The following is a 21,114-nucleotide window of genomic DNA, read 5'->3' as shown; positions in this document are numbered from 1 at the left end:
GTATAATAACAGGGTACTAGCTTTTGAAAATGGTTGGAATCTCATAAAAACGCAATTCATAGAAAAGTTTCATTTACCCACTCAAAATTCTGTAGGATTGAAAGAGAAATCGTAAATAAGGACCTCAACGATGTGCTGAACGAAGATGATTTTGTTACCGACGTTGATGAAATCAGCTTAATTAAAATTAAAGGAAGCGAATACATGAAATATTATACGTAAGTATACTTTAGTGACAATGTGATTAGGATGGTCTATGAAATATGCATACAGAAGGACTCGAATTACTGCGAATTATTATACAGCAACATAACTAAACTAATCTCACAATTTATATTAAATAATTTACAATTAAGAACCAATGAAGGAGAGGAAGGTGTGGCTCAAGAATCAGATTCTGCAGACTTTGAATCCTCAGAAGACTACGCTAAAATCGCACTCCTCATCATCGAATACTGGATAAGATATAACAATTTCATAAAAATACTCAATGGGATATTTTCATACCTAAACCGCTTCTACGTGCAATTATCATTACAGCCAAACATTTATCAATACTCCCTGGCAATATTTCAGCTTTACGTATTTTTTGCATTATTTATTATTATAAAATATTGTAATTATTAATTGTGTGTTAGATATTCCAGAGATATAAAGGATGTGTGAGGAGATATCTGTTAAATTTATTGGATAGAAGAAGAGTAGGTGATGAGATAAATAACTTACACGTTACCCTAATAATTGACATGTATAAAAAATTGGACTCTACAAACGGATTACAGTTTCTAGAAGATTTGGAACCATACATAATTAATAATTATAGTAATTATTATAATGCCGTGTCAAAGGTGTATATCAACGACTTCGCATTGTCAGATTTCATCACAATAATTGATGTACTTTAACATTGAATTATTATTATTTAGTCAATTTTGAAGGATGAAGTTAAGTATTATAACACCCACATCAGTAATAATAACAAAGTCCACGATGTTATCATAAATAACTTACTCTATAATAATCAGTCGAGAATTAAAGAGAAGTTACAGAATGAGTTACGCGAATTGTTGGAGCAATATAGAATTGAGGTATGGAAAATTAACCTTAATAATCTGTAGGACTTGAAGTTGATTTATAAATATGTGTCAAAACTAGAAAATGTAAATGAAATCATTACTAACACATTGACTCAATTTGTTGAACACCTTGTTAAGACGAGTATGGCAAATTCTGGCACAATCTCAGACCCCTCTAGGGTTGGGCACGATGTTATATTTGTATATAACAAGTATTTAAAATTGATAAAAAGCTGTTTTGAAATGTTCTTAAACTCATATAATAGCATCTTCACCAAATACAACAACTCAGAACTCTTAACACACATTGTAACACAGCTTCACAGGATTTTAATGGATAATTTTGACACTGAATTGGCATTTGATGTTGAAGATCCAATGGATTTGGACGCCTCCAGTGAATTTTTGGATATAAACTGTTATATAAAGTATTATAATAATGTGATTGTGACTGACGAGTCTTTCCTAAGGTCCTACAAGGCGTATTTACTGAAAAGAATGTTAAATGATAGAATAAACATCACTAATGAAGTAAATGTGCTTAGAAACCCGGTAATAAACACAATATTAGGCGATTTCAAGAGATCAAAATCGATGAATACGAGTTACCAGAGTGCCACTAGTGTGGCTGGGAATATATATGTTCTCTCAAGTTTTAACCTATCAGATGTTCTGGATAATAGTAAACCCCAATCATATTTGGGAGATTCACAATCCGTTGAAAATTCACCAAGTGAAAACTTAAGAAGATCGGGAACACCTCGTGTATTTGGAACAATAGAAGTAAGTGAAGGAGTGCAATTAAACCCAATATTCTCCCATGAACTTGAGAGTTATCGAACTTATTACAAGGAAAATAATAAGTTTAAAGATTTGAGATATGTATACACAAATGTTATTCTGGAATACGGAACCACTACAATAGAGTGTAATATAATACAGGCCACTCTTTTACTGTTATTTAATGACACTGATGAGTTGAAAATGGAAGAAGTCTGTGAGCAATTGAATATACGAGAAAAACAAGTTGAAAAGCTTGTAAACTCATGTAAGCCCATTTTAACACTAACGATGAATACCATAATGTTGAGTGATAATTTGAGTGAAAATATTAATATTAACCCGTGTGATCCTGTCAAAGTGTTGAGTGAGATCGAGTCTGGAGCATTAGCTAAGTTAAATGATGAACTTGGAGCTAATATGAGATTACAAGATGAAAGTACAATTGATTGTAAAATAGTAAAAACAATGAAGGATAGGAAAACGTTAAATTTGAAAGAATTGATCGAATTAGTATCACAGCAATCAATAGATCCGGAGGTATTTTCAAGAATCTGTGTAGAAATACATACCTTTTAATAACACTCATAACATTAAACTATCCCAATAATTCTCTTTTAATAATATTTATAGGTGGTTCGGTTACGTATAAATTATTTGGTGAGTAAAGAATATATAAATGTGCAAGAGGAAGTAGTAACGTACATACCATAAATTATAACATTAATAGTACACGATTACTTATTCTGACGAGAATTTCATAAAGCGAGAACATGATACCACCAGATAACATAGATTTGACAACCTGGACGGGAAGACCAGAATACATACCCTTGAGATTATTATGCTTTAAGTTCCATAAAAAGATGCGGGAAATGGAAAAACTCCTAATCTCAGTGTTGTGACACTGCTGCATAACTCTGCTAACATAGAGGGGGTAACAAACAAGAGTTGGAACCATCCTGGAAATCATACCATTCAGGAAAATATTAACCTTATCAAATACATGACCGTCGATTCTAATAAGCTTATGTTGAGAGAGTTTATCATATATTACAATTAAAAGTGTGTGATGAGAAACTGAAGATAAGGAAACTGAAAGGCCTCTGAAAGAAGCTTTTAGACCATTTTTCTGATAAAATGTACGAATTAAGTAGTTTAAAGCGCCACGATATTGAGGCCAGCCGTCAATACCAGTTTGCCTGCTCTGAAGTTCAATAGCTAATCTAGCATTCCAAAAAGGATGAAGAATAACACTTGTGATAAGACTACTAGTGGCGCTACGAGCTAAATTAACCGAAAGCCTGTTATCCTTAAAAAAGTCATAGTGCGCTAATTTATCGTACAGGAATCTGAAAATAACCCAGCCGCTAGCGGAAATACACACTGAGGAAGCACAGCCTCGATACATTGTACGGATTCCTCCGGCCCTGAAACTCTTTAGAATCTCGAGAATTCTACTCCGATCAGGCCTAATCCCATGCGTGTAAATGTTCATTGACTGAATTGTAGTCCTCATAACGGCAAAAGGCTGGATTAAAATGTTAGTCATGCCAGCAGCTAAGCCATTTAAAACTGCAGATAAACTCGGGTACTCTTTAACGAAGTTTTTGCGATCATTTTTGCCATCCACACCCTTCTTGAGTGTGATTTCATTCATTAGGAATTAGAAAATAGTGTACATTTCTAGATAAATATTTTACAATTAAATAAAAATAATATACATGTAATTTTAATTTATTTAGGTAAAAAATAATTAACAAATTGTATGTTTGTTTGGTTAATTGGGTTACACCTCACCTTACTGTAAATTAATTATTTTTAATCTTATACATAAAATTCTTGATAAAAATGTCCAAGAGAGCACAATTGTTAGAAAATGAAGCTAAAATTAGAGCACTTTGGCAGGAAACAAAAGTGTTTGAAGCTAACCTTCCAAGTAATCGGAACAAGGATAAGTACTTCTGTACATTCCCATTCCCGTATATGAATGGAAGGTTACATATAGGACACGCATTTAGTGTATCTAAAGCTGAATTCCAAGCAAGGTTTCAGAGAACTCAAGGAAAAGCCGTTTTGTGGCCATTTGGATTACACTGCACAGGTATACAAATTTTTACATAATTTTATCAAAAATATATTTTAGGAATGCCAATTATGGCCTGTGCAGATAAAATTAAAAACGAATTACACGAGGTAATATTAATTTATGTTAAAATAATATTTAGTCTTCCATTGGATTGATGAATAATCATAAAAATATGGCAAACTATGTTCATGAGAATGAAGAATCTAATGTTAAAGATGTGACTAAATTCACCTCGTCAAGGTCTAAATTGAAGGCTAAATCGGGGACTAACATGACCCAAATGGAGATAATGAAACAGATGAACATAAGTGATGAGGACATTCCAAAGTTTGCAGACCCAGACCACTGGTTAACATACTTTTCACCTCTAGCAATTCAGGATATGAAGTTATTAGGATTATCAGTGGACTGGCGTCGTTCCTTCATAACAACTGCCAGAAACCCATACTTCAATTTGTTCGTAGAATGGCAATTTGATAGGCTTAAGAAGTTGAATAAACTTTTATATGGCTGTAGACCATCAATTCTTAGTAGAATCACAATGCAGCCGTGTGCTGATCATGACCGTTCAGAAGGTGAAGGTGCAACAGCACAGGAATACACAGTAGTTAAAATGAAACTCGATACTACACACAAGAACCCGTTTACAAATTTTACTCCTGAGTTTGAAAATTCTAAAGAAAAATTATTGCAAAAGAACGTGTATTTATTAGCTGCAACGCTGAGACCAGAGACTTTCTATGGTCAGACTAACTTATTCGTGATACCCGAAGGAGAATACGAATCGTTTTTAGGTTATGAATCGCCTAAACTTAATTTCAACTCCGTTGGAGTTGTAGAAAATAAATTATCACTCAACAAGGCCGTGGAAGAATCGGAGTGTATATACGTCACTTCACGAAGATCTGCCACCAATTTAATACATCAAGTACAACATACATGGTTTATTTTTATAAATTATTGAGTTAATTATATTTTAGGGGTTGGTGATGTTGAATGAGACGGATGAGCTTTATAGTGTACATAAGTTTAAGGGGATGGAACTGATAGGACTAACTGTGATAACACCTCTTAGTGTGTATAAATCAGTGCATATAGTTCCTATGTTAACTGCAAATATGAATAAAGGTACTGGAATTGTAGCCTGTGTACCTTCAGACTCACCAGATGACTACGTAGTATTATCCGAACTAAGGCGTAAAATTAACTACTTCAATGAGAAGTATAATGTAGCCCCGGAGTATCTCAAGTGTGACCCGTTTCCGATAATTGATGTGCCAGATTACGGCACCTGTATGGCTGAGAAACTTTGCACTGAAAATAATGTAACCTCATCCAAAGATGTTAAATTAGAACAATTAAAGGAATTAATATATAAAAAAGGGTTTTACACTGGCATCATCACATACGGCAAATACAAAAATCAGAAGGTACTAACATACACAGTTACTCTTACGCCAAATCTCACACTACTCTTATTCTCAACTCAATATTATAAACAATCTATAGGTTGTTGATGTGAAGAATAAGATAAGAGATGAGTTAATTGAGAATAAGGAAGCGTTTGTATATTATGAACCTTCTAAAAGAGTAGTTAGCAGATTAGGAGATGAATGTGTGGTTGGGATCTGTAACCAGTGGTATACCAAATTCGGAGATAAACAATGGAAAGAAAATATTCTCAACTTTGTTACTTCAAATCAATTCACATGCTACAATGAATCAACATACAATCAACTACTCAACATTATTCAATGGTATTTTCTACAGTATTCAGTTCCACACTATACTCTGTCACCCAGTTACTCAGTTCCACACTATTTGCAGTGATATTAACCACTGAATGTTTTAGGTTGGATAACTGGGCTTGTAGTAGATCATATGGACTGGGAACATTACTACCCTGGGAGAATATAAAGAATAATAAGAATATTCTGATTGAGAGTTTGTCTGACAGTACTATTTACATGGCGTATTATACAGTGGCACATTACTTACAGTCGGATATCTTCGGTACTAACCCGGGACTTTTAAATTTATCCTCAAAACAAATCAACTACTCACTCTTTGATTACATTTTCCGAATATCCGATAATTTACCGAGTTTGACCCACACTGGCCAGGGTAACCTGGAGAATCACCGTGACGATGTTATGGACAAGATAAACCGTATGAGAGAAGAGTTTAATTATTGGTATCCAGTGAATGTGAGATGCAGTGGAAAGGATTTATTGTTTAATCACCTGACAATGAGCTTGTTTATACATAATGCGATTTGGGAGTCCAATGACTACATGCCCAGATCATATTTCTGTAACGGGCATGTACTGGTAAATTCTGAGAAAATGAGTAAATCTAAGGGTAACTTCCTAACAATTGAAGAGTCGATAAATCAGTACACAGCTGACGGGACTAGAATAGCATTAGCTGATGCCGGTGATACTCTAGATGACGCCAACTTCTCCAAAGATACCGCAGAATCCTCCATTCTCAAGTTATACAATTTTCTACAAACCACTATTCAGGATTTGAGTATATCCAACACTGAGAGTTGTGTAGTTGATGGTACAAATAACACTGGTGTAAATCACCACCTGGACGATGTAGTATTGGGAATAAATATGTTAGAATTGGATACTAAAACCACTAAACCAAGTATTATGGTGGACGAACTGGAGTATATAAATAAATTAATAGAGCTGGGAGATTTATATTTATTTAGTAAAGTGGTGTTTGAAAATGAGTTAAAATATTTAACTGACATGGCGAAGAAGGCGTATGAAAATTTCATTTACCGTGACGCATTAAAATTCGTTTTCTATGATTACATCACTGTCAGATTAGACTACATACAACTCTCAAACAATAATATTAACCATCAAACGCTACAAAATTATTATCGTAAGTACATTTACTCTATTTTTATTATTTACACTATCCTGGCACTATTCTGTGTGTTAACTACTTACTGTGTTAATCTATGGGTTAGGAATATTTTGTATAATAGCGAATCCGATAATACCGTACATATGTGAATATATATGGAATTATATATTAAAAGAGAAGGAACCTCTAAGTCATCAGTTATGGCCCCAATTCAAATATCCGACCAACGGAAACTTGCACATGTAAGATAATTATTCCATAATAATTCTTCAGATTGTTGAAGCTGTTGTATAGAAATATTGAAGAGTTTAGGAAAATTAAAGATAAATCATTATCTGGTAAACAGAAAAATAAATCCACAAATGAAACCGTATACACTAAAGCTAAAATATACATCTCAGTGTAAGCTAAACACTCATTATATATGTATATGTATATATATTTAGTGACTACCCGGAGAACATAAGGAACGTATTGAGTTTAATGAATAATATGAACATCTTGGAGAACAATTTGAGTGAAAAGGAAGTGTTAAAACTATTAAACGAGGATGAATCAGTGAGAAAACTTGATAAAAAGGAGAAGAACTCAATACTATCATTTGCGTCATATCAGTTGAAACAGCTAAACCTACTTGGAAATACAACTTTCCAACTCAGATTACCCTATGACGAATTTAAACTTTATACACTCCTGGTTCCATATCTCAAACTGACACTATCATTACAGGGTAAGGAGTATACAGATTTACATTTTATACGCACTGGTAACACTGTTGTTTAGAGGTTTTGGTATTGTATGAAGCTGAGGGGATGAGTGAGATGAAACAGTTATCACTACCGGGAAGACCATCAATACTATTCTACTAACTAGTTTCTAACATTTTGTATATTATTACAAGGTATATAGCCACATAGTTTAATGTTTTCTGTGTATGGTAATTTTGACTGATCACTGTGTAATATTAAAGAAGGTAGTCGCTAACGACAGAGTTATAAAGTAATACTGGAAATCAAAATAAATAGGTTTATAAGGTTATCAGTTGATGATTTCAGGCTATATTTTTCAATGGATATAATGTATGCATAATATACCTAGATTTTATAGTGGTGGGTTGACCAACTATTTTAGGTTCAATTTGGAGTAAATTAGGTTCAGAGTCTTTGAAAGGGGTAGTTATGTTTTTCTGTAACATTGAATAGTTCAAAGAACGGATATTAGAATCATTATGGGGACTATTGATAAAAATTAAGCCGATAAAGAACCCAGAATATCCAAGAAACTCCAAGAGTACTATAGTAAAATGTGGGCTAAAGCCGATCCATTACATACTATGGCCAAAAGAGCCAGAAGGGCTGCTCATTACTATGATCTTAAGCATGTTACATTAGAAGGTGATTCAAGTATAGAAACACCCAGAATTTGCTTCAAAAATCCATTTATTCCTACTGATACTTATATGAAAAAACTAAATTCTGGCCCTATCAATATATCAAAAATGTATAATCCCGTTCAACATGAATACAACAAATGTAAGAACTATATGCTTCCTGAACATCAATTTTCATCATTTAAATCTTCATTTTACCTTCTTAATAACGTGTGTGAGTGTCCTACAAGTTCTATCAGGATATATATAATTCCCTGGTCACCGTATTTGTGTGCTTATTCCTCTATCCAGAATCCCGATTTCCCAGATAAATCACAGTTAACCCCAAGATATACAATAGAATTGCCACGGTATTACATCTTTCATCATATATTAGAGCTCGTTGGTTTACCAATGCTTCATAATTGCGAACCCCCGACCAAGGTTTCTGGTGGTTCAGTGTGTGATCCGCACATTACTGGATACACAAAGTTCGATATTTCTAATTTAACCAATATAGAGATAACTAACTGGGATACACTTTTATTTCGGTCCAAAATTGACAGAGCCGTTACAAACGTTTTGAAATCTTTTATTATATCACTATTAATGAGATTTATAACTTTCGCTTCACTCATAGGTTCAAGAATGTGTATATATGTGAGATGTATTTCCTTTTTATCCTGTTTATTTTTATTCACCAGTAAAGTAAAAGTTCGTTTTTAAACAGAGTAACACATTTTAGTATCTACACATTCTCACAATATACCTGTAGAACGTAGAGTGATTGTATATTAGTAAAATGATTTAGTTTAATGATTTTTAGAACATTGTAATTTTAAGTAATATTTTGTAACATAGTAAAATACCAGTCACTAGTATGTATTGGTTATCGCAATGACTACTGATGATCATCCTTATAAAGGTTACAATAGAGACCCTGAAAAACCGCTTAATATAGTAGCATATTTTCTTGTCGGTTTGTCTATGATGGTTAATATTCAAATAGTATACAGTACTGCTCCGTATGCTCTCATCAGATTTAAGTTACCTTATAACGTGCTCAGTATGTTTGTAAGAAGAATGGCAAGTTCATTGGAATTCTGGTGTCTTCCAAGCATGCTACTAGCTAACATATTGTACCAAATCTATATTAACACTCACAATAATACAAAATTCTTCGCAACACTAATTCAAAAGTATGCTTCTGATATTTTAGTTTTTGTCAACAACCTACATGGTGTAACCAGACTACTAGCCAATAAAGCCCGGGATGACATTGCTGTCAAGTCACATACACTAAAGAAACAGTCTGCAGGACTACTAGTAGGTGTCAATGAAATACAAACACAAGCGGGTAAACTATATGATAAAGTTAATGGAAATGACCTTGTTTTGGCCAAACTGCTTCAAAAGAAAGCAGAAGGTATGATATCTGGCACCAAGGCACTAAACGAACAAGTAAAACAATTATTATCTCAAGATGGTCAAAATCTTATTAAGGCCAATGTATTTCAAAATGAAGCTAAAGTTATGTTAACCTGTGCAGAAGAACTAGATGAAAATTCGAACCAACTATTTACTAAAGTTAATGACACCGTTTTTCTTACTGGCAAACTTATTCAAAAGGAAGCTGAAGTAATGTTATCTGAAGCCAAACAAGCACACAATGGAGCGAGTTCTCTAGCCTATAAAGTCAATGAAAGTACTGTTGTTAATGCCAAAATCCTTAAAACTGCCCTTGGCAATGGTGAAGATGATGGTAAGCTTATAGATCTAGGCTGGAAATTCTATAGTGAAGCCTGGGATCTATACGTTCTCGTCCACTTACGGCATGGCATAACTCCTCACTATGCCACAACTCCTGAGTATGCCATAACTCTTCAGTGTACCAGAACTCTTAAGGAAGTTATCGGTTATGAAATTCAACATGGTCTTGGAAAAGCGCTCAGACTACTTGCCACTGCTACCGATTGTCATGAGGATCTAACTCAGAAGTATCTGGAAGTTATCACACAACACGGAATAGTCCAGCAAGCTCTTCAAGCAGTAAAACATCAACAAAGCTTATACAGAGTCCTTAGTTACCAAGTACAATATAAATCAGTTGAAAAGGCATGGAAATGTTTTAATGTTAAGTATTCTGAGACTCTAAACCTTGCAGAAACCACCGTCAAAACCCTTGCCACAGCTATAGGCGAAGATGAAAAACATGGCCTCCAACTCTCAATCAATAATCTCCGAGAAGCAGAAAATAGTATAACTGATATGACCAGGGCATTTGGCCTGGATTTCTGGAAAGTCCAAAACGCCAACCAGGCAGTTAACGCACTTAAATATGCATATGAGTCTGATGGTAATACTCGTATTCTTTTGTCCCAACTTGAAGATAACATTGGTAATCTTCAGAAAACGTGCAGTGATACCAAAAAACAAGCGGAACAAATCAATGCACTTACAAAAGAACTTGATGAAGCTATAAGTCAAAAAGGGACGGGACTTAAAGATTGCCTGTCTAAACTCAATAGTGGTTATGACTCTTCCCAAATGTATCTGAAACTGATCAGTCAACATGGAAAAGCCGAGAAAGCCTTTCAAGAAGTAAGGAATCAGAAATCTATATACCAAGCAGTTGGTGCAAACTCTGAACTTGAAAACACTCAGAAGGTCTGGACTACATATAACAAAAGATATCAAGAAGTTCAAATACAAGCGGAAGCCACAGCTAATAAACTTAAATGTGTTTTAACTAATACCGGAGAACAAGCTATTAAACTAGAAGAGAAACTCAATAATCTCAGATCTGATGTAGAGAGTGAAAGACTAAAACGTTTAACACAAGAAGTAGGCCACCAAATCACTCAACTCTCTGCACATAAAGATGATTATGAGTCGGATCGTAACACTCGTGATCTCTTATCGCAAGTTACTGAGAACATTGGTAAACTTAATGAAAAGTATTCTAAAGCTCAAAAAGAAGCTAAACAAATCACAGAGCTTACAAATACTCTTCGAGAAGCTGTAGGTGAAGGTGAAAATGGTCTCGAAAAGAAAATGCATGATCTCAGTAATTCTAAGGATCCTTGTGAAATAACTGAAGCTGGCCAAGTATTAATCAAGCAACACCAATCAATCGATCTAGCCATCGGCAAAGTCCAAGAACAGCAAAAACTATTCCACGATGTTGATGCAAAAGATGTTCTTGAAACCCTTAACAACCTCTGGAAAACATTTGACGAAAAGTTTAAGGATGCAGAAAAACTTGGTCAAAAAACTGCTGACAATCTTGCTATTGCTATAGGTGATGGTGGCAATAATAATAACCTTCAAGTGATACTAAAAACACTGGTTCAACCGAATTCTAATGATAAAGTAGTTGAATCGGCCAATGCTTTCATCAACAAATACAATTCAGTCCATGACTTAATCGATCAACTAAAAAAATTATCGTATGCATATAAGGCTGGTAATACTACTAAAGGCACATACTCCCAAGTTATCAAGTTTGTTGATCAAGTTGAAGATAAATATTCTGATGCTGTATCAGTTTATAAAAGATTACTTATTACTTGGCCGTCAATAATTGGTCAGTGGTTAAACTTTATAATTTTTGTGATATTGTTGATAGTTTACGTTACTGGTGGTGAGAAGGGTAATGTCACTCGTTACTACGTTGTCATTTCAATTTCTGGTTTCATTTGTGGTATTAATTTGGTTTTGGTGTATGCAGTTGATTATAGATACTTGGTCTGGTATATTCTGGGTGAGAATTCATTTCCAATTGTAACATTGTTAATAAACTATGTTACTACAGCTATGTTTGGCCATCATAAAGACCATGATTCACATTACAGCTTCTTTTTTATGGAAATCTCAATTGCTATCATTATTTCACTATTAGCAGCAACAGTTTGGACATTGGCATTTCTAGACTATAAGACTCCAATTCATAGTGATACCACTCCTACATTACATTTGATATCTCCTGTTCTTATGGTTATTGTTGGCATGGGACTTGTTTATGCTATTTATCCAAATATTGTACCTGGACTTATTGGGTCTGAATATCTGATTGATAGAATTGCAATGATAATAATGTTATTTGCACCTGTTCCAATCGCTATAATAGCGACTCTAAAGCATTTGAAAATCGGTGACTATTGGCACCCAATGTCCAAGTGGACTGGAAATGGCTGGTTTTGGCATATATTTGACATTTTCATACCTTTAAAGATATTTCTAGCAGTTATTTTCATCTATTCACTTCACCACAGAGATTCTCGAATTGCCAGATCAATCATTAATAAACCTAAAATGACCACAACACTGACCACCATTTTCTATATGTGTCATTCTATATTATTGGCTGTTGGATTTACAGGCATTATTGGTAATGGAGGAGCTAATTATTTCCTATTACCAACTCAATTTTCCGGAGCATTGTTAAGTGTATTTTTAGAATTCTACAGTATAGGATACGTTGATGTATACAAGCGACATGATCCACTCAGGTGGCCAACTGATGGTATGTCATCTCTGAAGGCGTTTGGATATTGGACTAAAATGGCTTGTAACAGTAGTAAAAACCATTTAAGAGATTTATTTACTAAGGATTTAAGAAGGGATTTACTTTTAAACATATGATCAATATATATTTGTGTATATGTTATTAAATTACTTTAAAGTTGTTATGTAGTAGGAAGTCAAGTTGTTTGCGATAAAATTGGTAATCACTGTGGTGAATTTAAAAGTGTCAAATTTATTCAATAAATGTGACACCAGAAGCCCCAACGACATGCCCAAAAGGTCAAAAATGTAATTGTTATCCCTGACAACCAGATTTTTCTCCTGAGTGTAGAGGTTATTCAGATTATTCAATGTTAGCAGTGACAGTTGTTTAAAAACATTATTTATAGCAAATAATACAGTTTTCGGCTCCAGTAATTTGTAATTTATCACAGAGTCCAAAAGGCCCAGGACACTGTAGATCACAGTACTCGAGATACGGTAGAACCTGGGGAAACTCGAGAGATTAACCTTATTGAACCAATAGTAATTAATAACTTTACCAAAAAAATCCTTAAACATTAAACTCGTGAACATTGTTAGCACTTTGTTACCACTTTTGACAGAGTTTTCCTCCAGAGATTTAGCAACAGTTTCTGGCGTATTATTGAACTTAATATTCATAGTAATTGCGGAATAAAATGATAATAAGAACCGCTCAAAGTGTTTATAATTTATAAATTTCAACACCTCAGGAGAACAATCTTTAGGGTATAATAAATCATAAATTTTAACTTTAATATTTTCACACTTTGTTTTTATATATTTTAGTTTATCTGAAGGCTTTACCAAGTTTAATGTTAAAGGTAAAATTTTTCTATCGGAGTGTTTAGTCACTATGACATTAGTGTCCTCGGTATTTACTGATTTCTCGGTTAAAACAGCTGTATTCTCATTATTTAACGCGTTTAATCTTGATTTCGTAGAAGTTATGATATTTACGGGAGAAGTTACAAAACTATAATTATAATTATATTTTCTATAATTATTTAATTTTAGATGATTATTATTAAATTTTGGAAGATTAGAAGCTTTTATATTACAGAGAATTCCGGTGATTGAACACCAAAACACAAGAAAAATTCCACTGACAAATTCCATTGAAAATTGAATAATCCACTCACAAAAATTACATAATTTAAATGTGTAAAATTTAACACAAGATTAAACTGTGGAAATTGTATAAATAATGGATTCCGTTACTGGCACCCCATGAGAATATAACGTAATAACGTATCAGTTCATATTATTCCCATTCTCACTACTGTAAAATATTTTTTTAACCGTTTCACCCGTTTAATTTCATTTTTTGTAACATAATTTTGAAATAAATTTTTATTTTTATTCTTTAACTAAAAATTTTATTGTACAATTAATTAATTGATTGAATGATTTAATTATTATTTTTGGTTAAAAATGACTGGAACTCGTCTTCGCTCACCTGTTGTGGGCTCTATAATTTTAGGCGTGGCCTGTGTCGGCTGTATCGCATATTATCTTTACAGGCGTTCCCGTAAGAGGTTTTTTGACGCTAAAACGCTAATCAAGTCACAAATTGACCTTTACACGCCTGAGGAAGTTCACGAAGAGGAACCCCTAGAAACCTCCGATTTCTCCGATTTCGTCATCGTACAATCTTCCGAGGAATTCGATCACGGTACTTTTTACACAGTTTTTTCAACTTATTCAGTTATTTTATAGTATAATTCATTTGAATCACGAGTTAACTGAGTGTTCAGATGACGAATTGATGGATGTGAATTATGAGGAGATTGAGTTTATTGAGGACAGGGCATCGGACACTCACAAGGTATTTAGGGTTTTTAACCCTAACAAGAGACTTGGAAACACCAGAACCTCCAACACCAATAGCACCGTCTCCACTCTCAATCACAGAAATACTAAAGATAAATCACACTATCCCAATGGTGACAACTCCTACCGTAGGGATACTTCCACTCTTACCAATTTGGATAAGTCCTATGGTAAGGATGTGTATAGGGATACCTATGGTAAGGATAATGCCTATAGGGATACCTATGGTAAGGATAATGCCTATAGGGACACTTCCTATAAGGACAGATCTTATAATAGTAGTCGAGGTGACAGAACGCCTGTGCGTGGTAAACGCGATAATCTCCCGAGGCTGAATGATTATAGTGATTTTGATCGGTTGGGGATTAATGATGAGTGGACGGTGTTGGACAATTACACTAACATTGACGGCTCATGTGAACAGTACACCTACGTCGAAAAAACGGTAAGACTTAACACTTTTATACTTTTTGGATTTAGAATAATTTTTTTTCAGAGGAAGTGGACCTTCAAAAAAGCCAACCTCTTTCATTAATTAACGAAGCTACCACCACACACACCACAAATCACGCAGTTGACACAACACAATTAGTTGACACGACAGACACGCCTGATACCACAAATCACACAGTTGACACGACAGACAGAGTTGATGGCTTGGATACGGTGAATAGGAGTATAAATCCTGGAGAGGTTGTGGTGTATTTGAAGAATTTTGGGTGTAGTCATAACATCTCAGACAGTGAGTACATGTTAGGAATTATCTCAGAGTCCGGCTACGCCATAACTGACACCATGGACTCGTGTGACTTAGTAATAATTAACAGTTGTACCGTAAAAAATCCGAGTGAGCACGGAATGATAAATTATATAAATCAAGGCCTAAAACTTGGGAAGAAGATTATAGTCACGGGCTGTATTCCACAATCTGATAAACTACACCCCATCTTCAACAATAACAACATCTCACTTCTAGGTATTAATTATACAGCTTTACAGTTTTCCAGTAGTTTAGTATTGTATTTTTTGTCTGGAACTACCAGGGTTCCCTAAATCCTGACACCTAGTACCTATAGACTAATACTATCCCTAACTACTAACAATACTTAATATAGTTAATATAATTAATATGTGTAGGAATAATGCAGATAGAGAAGATAGTGTATGTGATTGAGAATATGTTGAATGGGAACAGGGTAGTGATGTTGGAGAAGAAGAAGTTGCCGAGTTTAGACTTACCAAAAATCAGGAAAAACAAGCTCATTGAAATTATTCCAATATCCACCGGCTGCCTTGGATCTTGCACCTTCTGCAAAACCAAACACTCGAGGTACTGTTCACATTAACTCCACACCTTACTCACCATACTATACATAATACTATATAAATTATTATCTAATGTGTATTAGGGGAGTGTTGAATAGTTATGAGATAGAGTCGATATTGGACCGTGTGGAGTCGTGTATTTCAGAGGGTGTGAAGGAGATTTGGCTAACATCGGAGGATTTGGGCGCGTACGGGATTGATCTGGGCACTAATATCATCACTCTACTACACTCAATCATCGCAGTTCTTCCCAAAGACATCATGCTCAGGTGTGAATTACTAGTTTACCAGCTATTATCTACGCATTTACCCATTATACATGTTTAACACTGAAATATTATGTGATAGGTTGGGAATGTGTAATCCTCCGTATATAAAAAAGTATATAAGTGAGGTGTGTGAGATATTAAGGCATGAGAACGTGTTCGAGTTTATTCACATCCCAGTGCAGAGTTGCAGTGACTCCGTGCTGGAAAAGATGAACAGAGAATATAAACTCGAGGATTTTCTGCACATCGTCTCGGTTATTAAGGAGAAAGTCCCCAACTGCACCATCGCAACTGACATCATCTGCGGATTCCCAACTGAGACCCACGAAGACCATCAGGCGACAGTAGACACACTACGTGACCTCAAACTCTCCGTCATCAACATCTCACAATATTACTCAAGGAAAGGTACGGACTCCGAGCCTACCAATTCTACCCATAGTTAACACTATTCACATTTAACATAGTTATTACCCTATTTACATTAGTTAACAGTTATTACCCTATTTACATTAGTTAACAGTTATTAACACTATTTACATTTGTTAACAGTTATTAACACTATTTACATTTAACATAGTTATTAACTATTTACATTGGTTAGCTATTCGCAATGTAAACTGTAGGAACGGTGAGTAGTGGTATGAAGGAGTTGGACAATAATGTGAAGAAGAACAGGAGTAGGGAAGTTACTAATGTGTTCATGTCGTACGAAAACAACTCAAAGTTCCTGAATGAGCAGTTTAAAGCTTATTTTAACCACATTAACGGCGACCAGCTTGTAGGATACAATAAATATTACATCAAACTCATTGTTAAAAATTTAAAAGACCCAGAGTCATATCTCGGAACTACTCAACACGTCAAAGTCATCAACACACATAAATGGCATCTGGAATGTGAAATACTCTGATAACCTGATTTATAGGTTGACTTACTCTAGAAAGTTGACTACTCTACTGGGGTAACCACTGAGTTTGCATAACAGTGTAAAATTGTAAAATAGAATTATAACATTAGTAGAGATACCATTCGACTAGTTGTTCGGTGTCGGTGTAGGTTGTGGTTGGTTTGTGGTGTGTGTAATTAGCCATGAATTTTCGGTAATGTTCGAGGTTTTGCTCAAGAGAGTACTTGTTAAACTCCGCTAAAAACTCATTTGTCCTCATTAATTTATCCTCACTCAACTCATATACGTCATTATTACTCAACATTACATAACCGTCACGCTACACATTTCTTATCCCACCTTAACTATATACTAACTAGTATAGTACTGTATAAATAGATATTCTAACTAGATGTATTAACTACTATAATATTGTATAACTAGATATACTAACTAGATGTATTAACTACTATAATATTGTATAACTAGATATATTAACTGGTATAGTATTGTATAATGGGTAAAATTGAGTGGTATAGTATGTTGTTACGTAGTTGATGTATTTGACTTGGGCGATGATGTTTCTGGGAGTGGTGATGAGGTGTTGTTTGTACGTCTCACTATTCATGTCATTCACATACAAATATCCCCGCAAATTCCCAAACTACACAATTCATCAGATTCATCCCACTATTCTAACTACCACACTGTAATACACTGTAATAGTAATACACTAAAACTACTGTATAAAAATGTGAATAATACCTTGAGAATGAGGTAGTATGGCGTGGATTTGATGACGAGTCCTTTGATGATATCATCCTCTCTGAGGTAAATAACTTGTAATTTCTTAAGGGCGTCTTTATTACTCAGTGAGGGCACGTTGTGCACGTGAAAAAATTCTGAAAATGTTACTGGGATCACCTGGCCCACCAAGTTCATGTCAACCACGTCCCTCTTATTCTTATACTTATCTAACAAGTCCTTCAGTTTCACAAAGCCCGTATTCGATACATCCACCGTGACGTTTTCAGTAGCACTTTTGTCAGTAGTATTACCAGATTCAGCCGTGTCAGTAGTGGCACTAGTATTCTCAGTGTCAATAGTATTAATAGTATTCTCAGTGTACTGTACGAGAATCCCGTTTTGGTACCGTTGTAGTACTTTGGCGAGGAAGACGTTGTGTTTGTTTTCGAGTATTTTTCGGTACTTGTGGAACTGCCTGATTTTCTTGAGGGACACCTCGATTTTGTGGTCATACAACTCAATAATCTCAAAAATTAACTCATCTCCAGCCTTAAACAACATCGTAAATCCACCCCTAAACAATACATACAACTGTGAAATAATACTGATGAGTAAATAATACTGTAGTGTCAAATATGTAATAACATGACTAATTAAAGATAACAAGACTAATTGGAGATAAAGTAATTAGAGAGAGTAAACTGTGTAGTTGTTACATGGGAACTTCGGCGGGTGAGTGGAAGAAGTTACGTAGTGATAATTCTGCGAGAGTGTGTGCGTGGATGTCGACGATTACTTTATCTTTGAGTACTTTGAACACTTTGCCTTTAACAAGTTGGCCCAGCTTAATACTGTAGTCTGGCGTACCAAAGTATTTCATATTATGCTTTTTATACGCTTCTTCAAAGTTTTTACTACTTAAGATATTTCTAAACTCATAGCCTAACAGGTTTTTATCCAGCTTTACGGATTCCGTTACGGATTCCTTTACGGTGTCAGGTGATAACACAGGGTCAGGTGATAACACAGGGTCAGGTGATAACACAGGGTCAGGTGCTAACACGGGGTCATTCGACACTTGATCACCACCACTCCCAGGTCTATCCAGACTGTCTACAGTACTCATAACATCGTTTTTCGTATAGTCTTGAACGAGTTTATCGATGATGTCGTTCATATTAATAGTGTTTGTGTTGTAAAAGGGATCAATTGGTTCTAATTTATCCTTGGAATACGAATTGATGAGGTGTTTAATTTGATCAATTTTGGGCGAGATTTGGCCGTATTTGTCAATGGCGTAGTTGATATATTTGTTAATATTATTAACACTTGGCCTGGATAATACGTTGAAAGTGTTGAGCCTTTTTACTGGATTTGTATAGTCAAATATTCCCTCAGTTACTTTACCCAGGTCGATTCTCGGGTCAGTTATCACGATTTCTCTCAAGACTTCATACAAATTCGAATTGTAAAAATTTTCCCTGTCGTACCAATACTCACGCCATATCCAATACGGCATCACCTTCAAAGTACTCTTCCTCTTCAAACTAACACATTTTCACATCATTCAACACTAATTTAACAATACCAAGTATATGACCATACTAATATTACCATAATATGTGTAAAACTATAGTATATAACTATAAGTATATAAATATAAGTATATAACTGGGTGATAATTTGTTGTGTGTTACTTGAATTTGATGTATTGGTTGAGGAGTTCGTATTGTCGTTTAATGGCGAGAGATTTGAGGTATTTATGTTTGTAGAGATGAATGCTCATGTACAGGTCATCAGCCATGACTTCATCAGGTGGTAACTTGCTAATCTTATCCTCGTTAGAATATTTATACAAATATGACAGTAAAGGGTTACTCAGGTACTGAGTCCACAGATCCATACTCCTTTCCTCTACATATTCACACAGTTAAGAGTATATTTAACAGTATACAGTTTAGTAGTAGTTAAAAGTATTTGGAGGTGTAAACAGGTAACAGAGGGTAGTATCTGGGCCTGGATAATACTGTAAATACCTAACTATGGGTTAGAATAGCTGAATAAATACTACAATTAATACCTTGAAGGTTTAATATGTCTCTGAATAGAGTGGAGAAGTTTGTGTTATTTTCAAGTTCTTGTAGTAGTGTCATGTTACGAGCGAGTTTCCTATCGAAGCTTTGATAATCATAGCCTGGCGCTGTTTCAAACTTTTCCTTATCGACATTTGGTATATAAAACGGCGTGCCTTTATTGAAAACAACAATGTCATTCAGGATCTCACGAACTAATTTGGAGTCATCAGAGTCCCCACGGACTAATTTGAAGTCGTCAGAGTCTCCACGGACTAATTTGGAGTTATCAGAGTCCCTCAGTACCCTCGGATGTTGTGTTGGTACCTTTACAATTTTAGACTTGAACTTGGTAATCTCCTCCGCTTCCAGCAGTGCAGACACCAAAGTCTGTGCTAAAACATCTTCTAAACTGTACTTTTGCTTCTCTATGCACACTTTGCCGTCCTTGATAAATGGTATGTCCCTGCCAACTATTTCTAAACCGTCTCGTGACTTCGGCGTTGTTCTGAGCTTAGCAAAGGGATCCTTGGCGAAATAAGGTTTATCAAACGGGTCCCTTAAATAACCTCGCTTACCCAATGGATCAACGGGTGTTGAAGTGTGAGGGTCAGGTCTGAACGGCGGAACGAAAATATGCTCAGTGTCATAGTAATCTCCTTCCCTAATCACTGGCCTGTAAAACACACGTTTAAGATCATTAATGTGGATCTTACGCTTCAATAGAGATTCCATAAGCTTGTGAATTTGGTTCTCCGTGTAGGGACGGTTACTATACAACGGCCCGTGAATCCACGAAGGATTGTTTATACTTGAGATTAACAAGTCCATTTCTGGACTATTCCGAGAATACCTGTTGGCACACAACGGAGTAACATTAAATGTGCCAAAGTTGTTTGGAGAGTCGTCAGACGGAAAATTCTGAGAGATAATAAAAGATTTATTAAAATCATTTTTAATGAAACTAAAAGATAAATTTACAAGGTAAAAAAATAGGAAAATGACAATTCGTGAGTTACAGGGAAATATGCTCGTAAATGTCATTATATAACATTTGTATATTCATTATTAAAATACTTTTAAACATTCTATAGTACAATTATATAATCTGATGTTAACAAATGAAAATAACTAAGATTCCACGAGAAAATTAATAATTATCAATTAAAATAAAAAATAAATATAAAAAATAAGTATAAAAAAAATATATTTTTAATGGAATCTTAAAAT

General features: G+C 34.7%; 9 protein-coding genes across 9 annotated transcripts; 6 read left to right on the top strand and 3 right to left on the bottom strand.

Moving 5' to 3' along the window:
- The first annotated feature begins 6 nt into the window (after window positions 1-6).
- On the top strand, window positions 7-2,583 carry CUL1 (Cullin family protein). The gene is made up of 7 exons (XM_759136.2): window positions 7-66; window positions 96-218; window positions 249-582; window positions 639-896; window positions 927-1,088; window positions 1,119-2,396; window positions 2,490-2,583. Exons 2-7 carry the CDS (start codon window positions 205-207, stop codon window positions 2,568-2,570), a joined length of 2,127 nt encoding a protein of 708 aa, XP_764229.2. The 5' UTR covers window positions 7-66; window positions 96-204; the 3' UTR covers window positions 2,571-2,583.
- TpMuguga_04g00593 (Mitochondrial carrier family protein) lies at window positions 2,565-3,607 on the bottom strand. Its single transcript, XM_061306034.1, has one exon. The coding sequence runs from the start codon at window positions 3,514-3,516 to the stop codon at window positions 2,572-2,574; it is 945 nt and encodes a 314-aa protein (XP_061161196.1). The 5' UTR covers window positions 3,517-3,607; the 3' UTR covers window positions 2,565-2,571.
- A 75-nt stretch (window positions 3,608-3,682) lies between these two features.
- On the top strand, window positions 3,683-7,772 carry lrs-1 (leucine--tRNA ligase). Its single transcript, XM_759134.2, has 10 exons — window positions 3,683-3,960; window positions 4,003-4,052; window positions 4,085-4,873; window positions 4,926-5,375; window positions 5,455-5,702; window positions 5,798-6,846; window positions 6,935-7,073; window positions 7,105-7,233; window positions 7,278-7,561; window positions 7,615-7,772. Exons 1-10 carry the CDS (start codon window positions 3,708-3,710, stop codon window positions 7,698-7,700), a joined length of 3,477 nt encoding a protein of 1,158 aa, XP_764227.1. The 5' UTR covers window positions 3,683-3,707; the 3' UTR covers window positions 7,701-7,772.
- Window positions 7,773-8,134: 362 nt separating this feature from the next.
- Window positions 8,135-8,926, top strand: TpMuguga_04g00591 (putative integral membrane protein; the record flags this gene model as incomplete). The annotated part of the gene is made up of 1 exon (XM_759133.1): window positions 8,135-8,926. The coding sequence occupies one exon, from the start codon at window positions 8,135-8,137 to the stop codon at window positions 8,924-8,926; it is 792 nt and encodes a 263-aa protein (XP_764226.1).
- Window positions 8,927-9,097: 171 nt separating this feature from the next.
- TpMuguga_04g00590 (uncharacterized protein) lies at window positions 9,098-12,844 on the top strand (the record flags this gene model as incomplete). The annotated part of the gene is made up of 1 exon (XM_759132.1): window positions 9,098-12,844. The coding sequence occupies one exon, from the start codon at window positions 9,098-9,100 to the stop codon at window positions 12,842-12,844; it is 3,747 nt and encodes a 1,248-aa protein (XP_764225.1).
- A 15-nt stretch (window positions 12,845-12,859) lies between these two features.
- On the bottom strand, window positions 12,860-13,941 carry TpMuguga_04g00589 (uncharacterized protein). The gene has a single exon (XM_061306033.1). The coding sequence runs from the start codon at window positions 13,865-13,867 to the stop codon at window positions 12,875-12,877; it is 993 nt and encodes a 330-aa protein (XP_061161195.1). The 5' UTR covers window positions 13,868-13,941; the 3' UTR covers window positions 12,860-12,874.
- A 69-nt stretch (window positions 13,942-14,010) lies between these two features.
- Window positions 14,011-15,116, top strand: TpMuguga_04g02155 (putative integral membrane protein; the record flags this gene model as incomplete). The annotated part of the gene is made up of 3 exons (XM_061306137.1): window positions 14,011-14,423; window positions 14,506-15,026; window positions 15,078-15,116. The coding sequence occupies exons 1-3, from the start codon at window positions 14,183-14,185 to the stop codon at window positions 15,114-15,116; spliced, it is 801 nt and encodes a 266-aa protein (XP_061161873.1). The 5' UTR covers window positions 14,011-14,182.
- Window positions 15,117-15,331: 215 nt separating this feature from the next.
- On the top strand, window positions 15,332-17,363 carry cdkal1 (Threonylcarbamoyladenosine tRNA methylthiotransferase domain protein; the record flags this gene model as incomplete). Its single annotated transcript, XM_759130.2, has 5 exons — window positions 15,332-15,557; window positions 15,719-15,911; window positions 15,991-16,176; window positions 16,256-16,584; window positions 16,803-17,363. The coding sequence occupies 5 exons, from the start codon at window positions 15,332-15,334 to the stop codon at window positions 17,087-17,089; spliced, it is 1,221 nt and encodes a 406-aa protein (XP_764223.2). The 3' UTR covers window positions 17,090-17,363.
- On the bottom strand, window positions 17,193-20,928 carry TpMuguga_04g02270 (putative integral membrane protein; the record flags this gene model as incomplete). The annotated part of the gene is made up of 6 exons (XM_759129.2): window positions 17,193-17,405; window positions 17,616-17,729; window positions 17,831-18,386; window positions 18,529-19,359; window positions 19,510-19,726; window positions 19,893-20,928. 6 exons carry the CDS (start codon window positions 20,926-20,928, stop codon window positions 17,193-17,195), a joined length of 2,967 nt encoding a protein of 988 aa, XP_764222.2.
- Between the last annotated feature and the right edge of the window lie 186 nt (window positions 20,929-21,114).

Source organism: Theileria parva (genome assembly GCF_000165365.1).
Source record: "Theileria parva strain Muguga chromosome 4 map unlocalized ctg_529, whole genome shotgun sequence".
Taxonomy (NCBI): Eukaryota; Apicomplexa; class Aconoidasida; order Piroplasmida; family Theileriidae; genus Theileria; species Theileria parva.
Note: the sequence above shows the minus strand (reverse complement) of the source record. Positions and strands in the feature narration are given on the sequence as shown.

Excerpts from the sequence above, each read along its gene's own strand:
- TpMuguga_04g00593 (XM_061306034.1), bottom strand. The coding sequence starts at position 3,516 with ATGAATGAAATCACACTCAAGAAGGGTGTGGATGGCAAAAATGATCGC.
- lrs-1 (XM_759134.2), top strand. The coding sequence starts at position 3,708 with ATGTCCAAGAGAGCACAATTGTTAGAAAATGAAGCTAAAATTAGAGCA. Across the intron at positions 3,961-4,002 it reads ATTTGGATTACACTGCACAG|GAATGCCAATTATGGCCTGT; the intron begins GTATACAAATTT and ends AATATATTTTAG. Across the intron at positions 4,053-4,084 it reads TTAAAAACGAATTACACGAG|TCTTCCATTGGATTGATGAA; the intron begins GTAATATTAATT and ends AATAATATTTAG.
- TpMuguga_04g00589 (XM_061306033.1), bottom strand. The coding sequence starts at position 13,867 with ATGGAATTTGTCAGTGGAATTTTTCTTGTGTTTTGGTGTTCAATCACC.
- CUL1 (XM_759136.2), top strand. Across the intron at positions 1,089-1,118 it reads TGGAGCAATATAGAATTGAG|GACTTGAAGTTGATTTATAA; the intron begins GTATGGAAAATT and ends AATAATCTGTAG. Across the intron at positions 2,397-2,489 it reads AGCAATCAATAGATCCGGAG|GTGGTTCGGTTACGTATAAA; the intron begins GTATTTTCAAGA and ends TAATATTTATAG.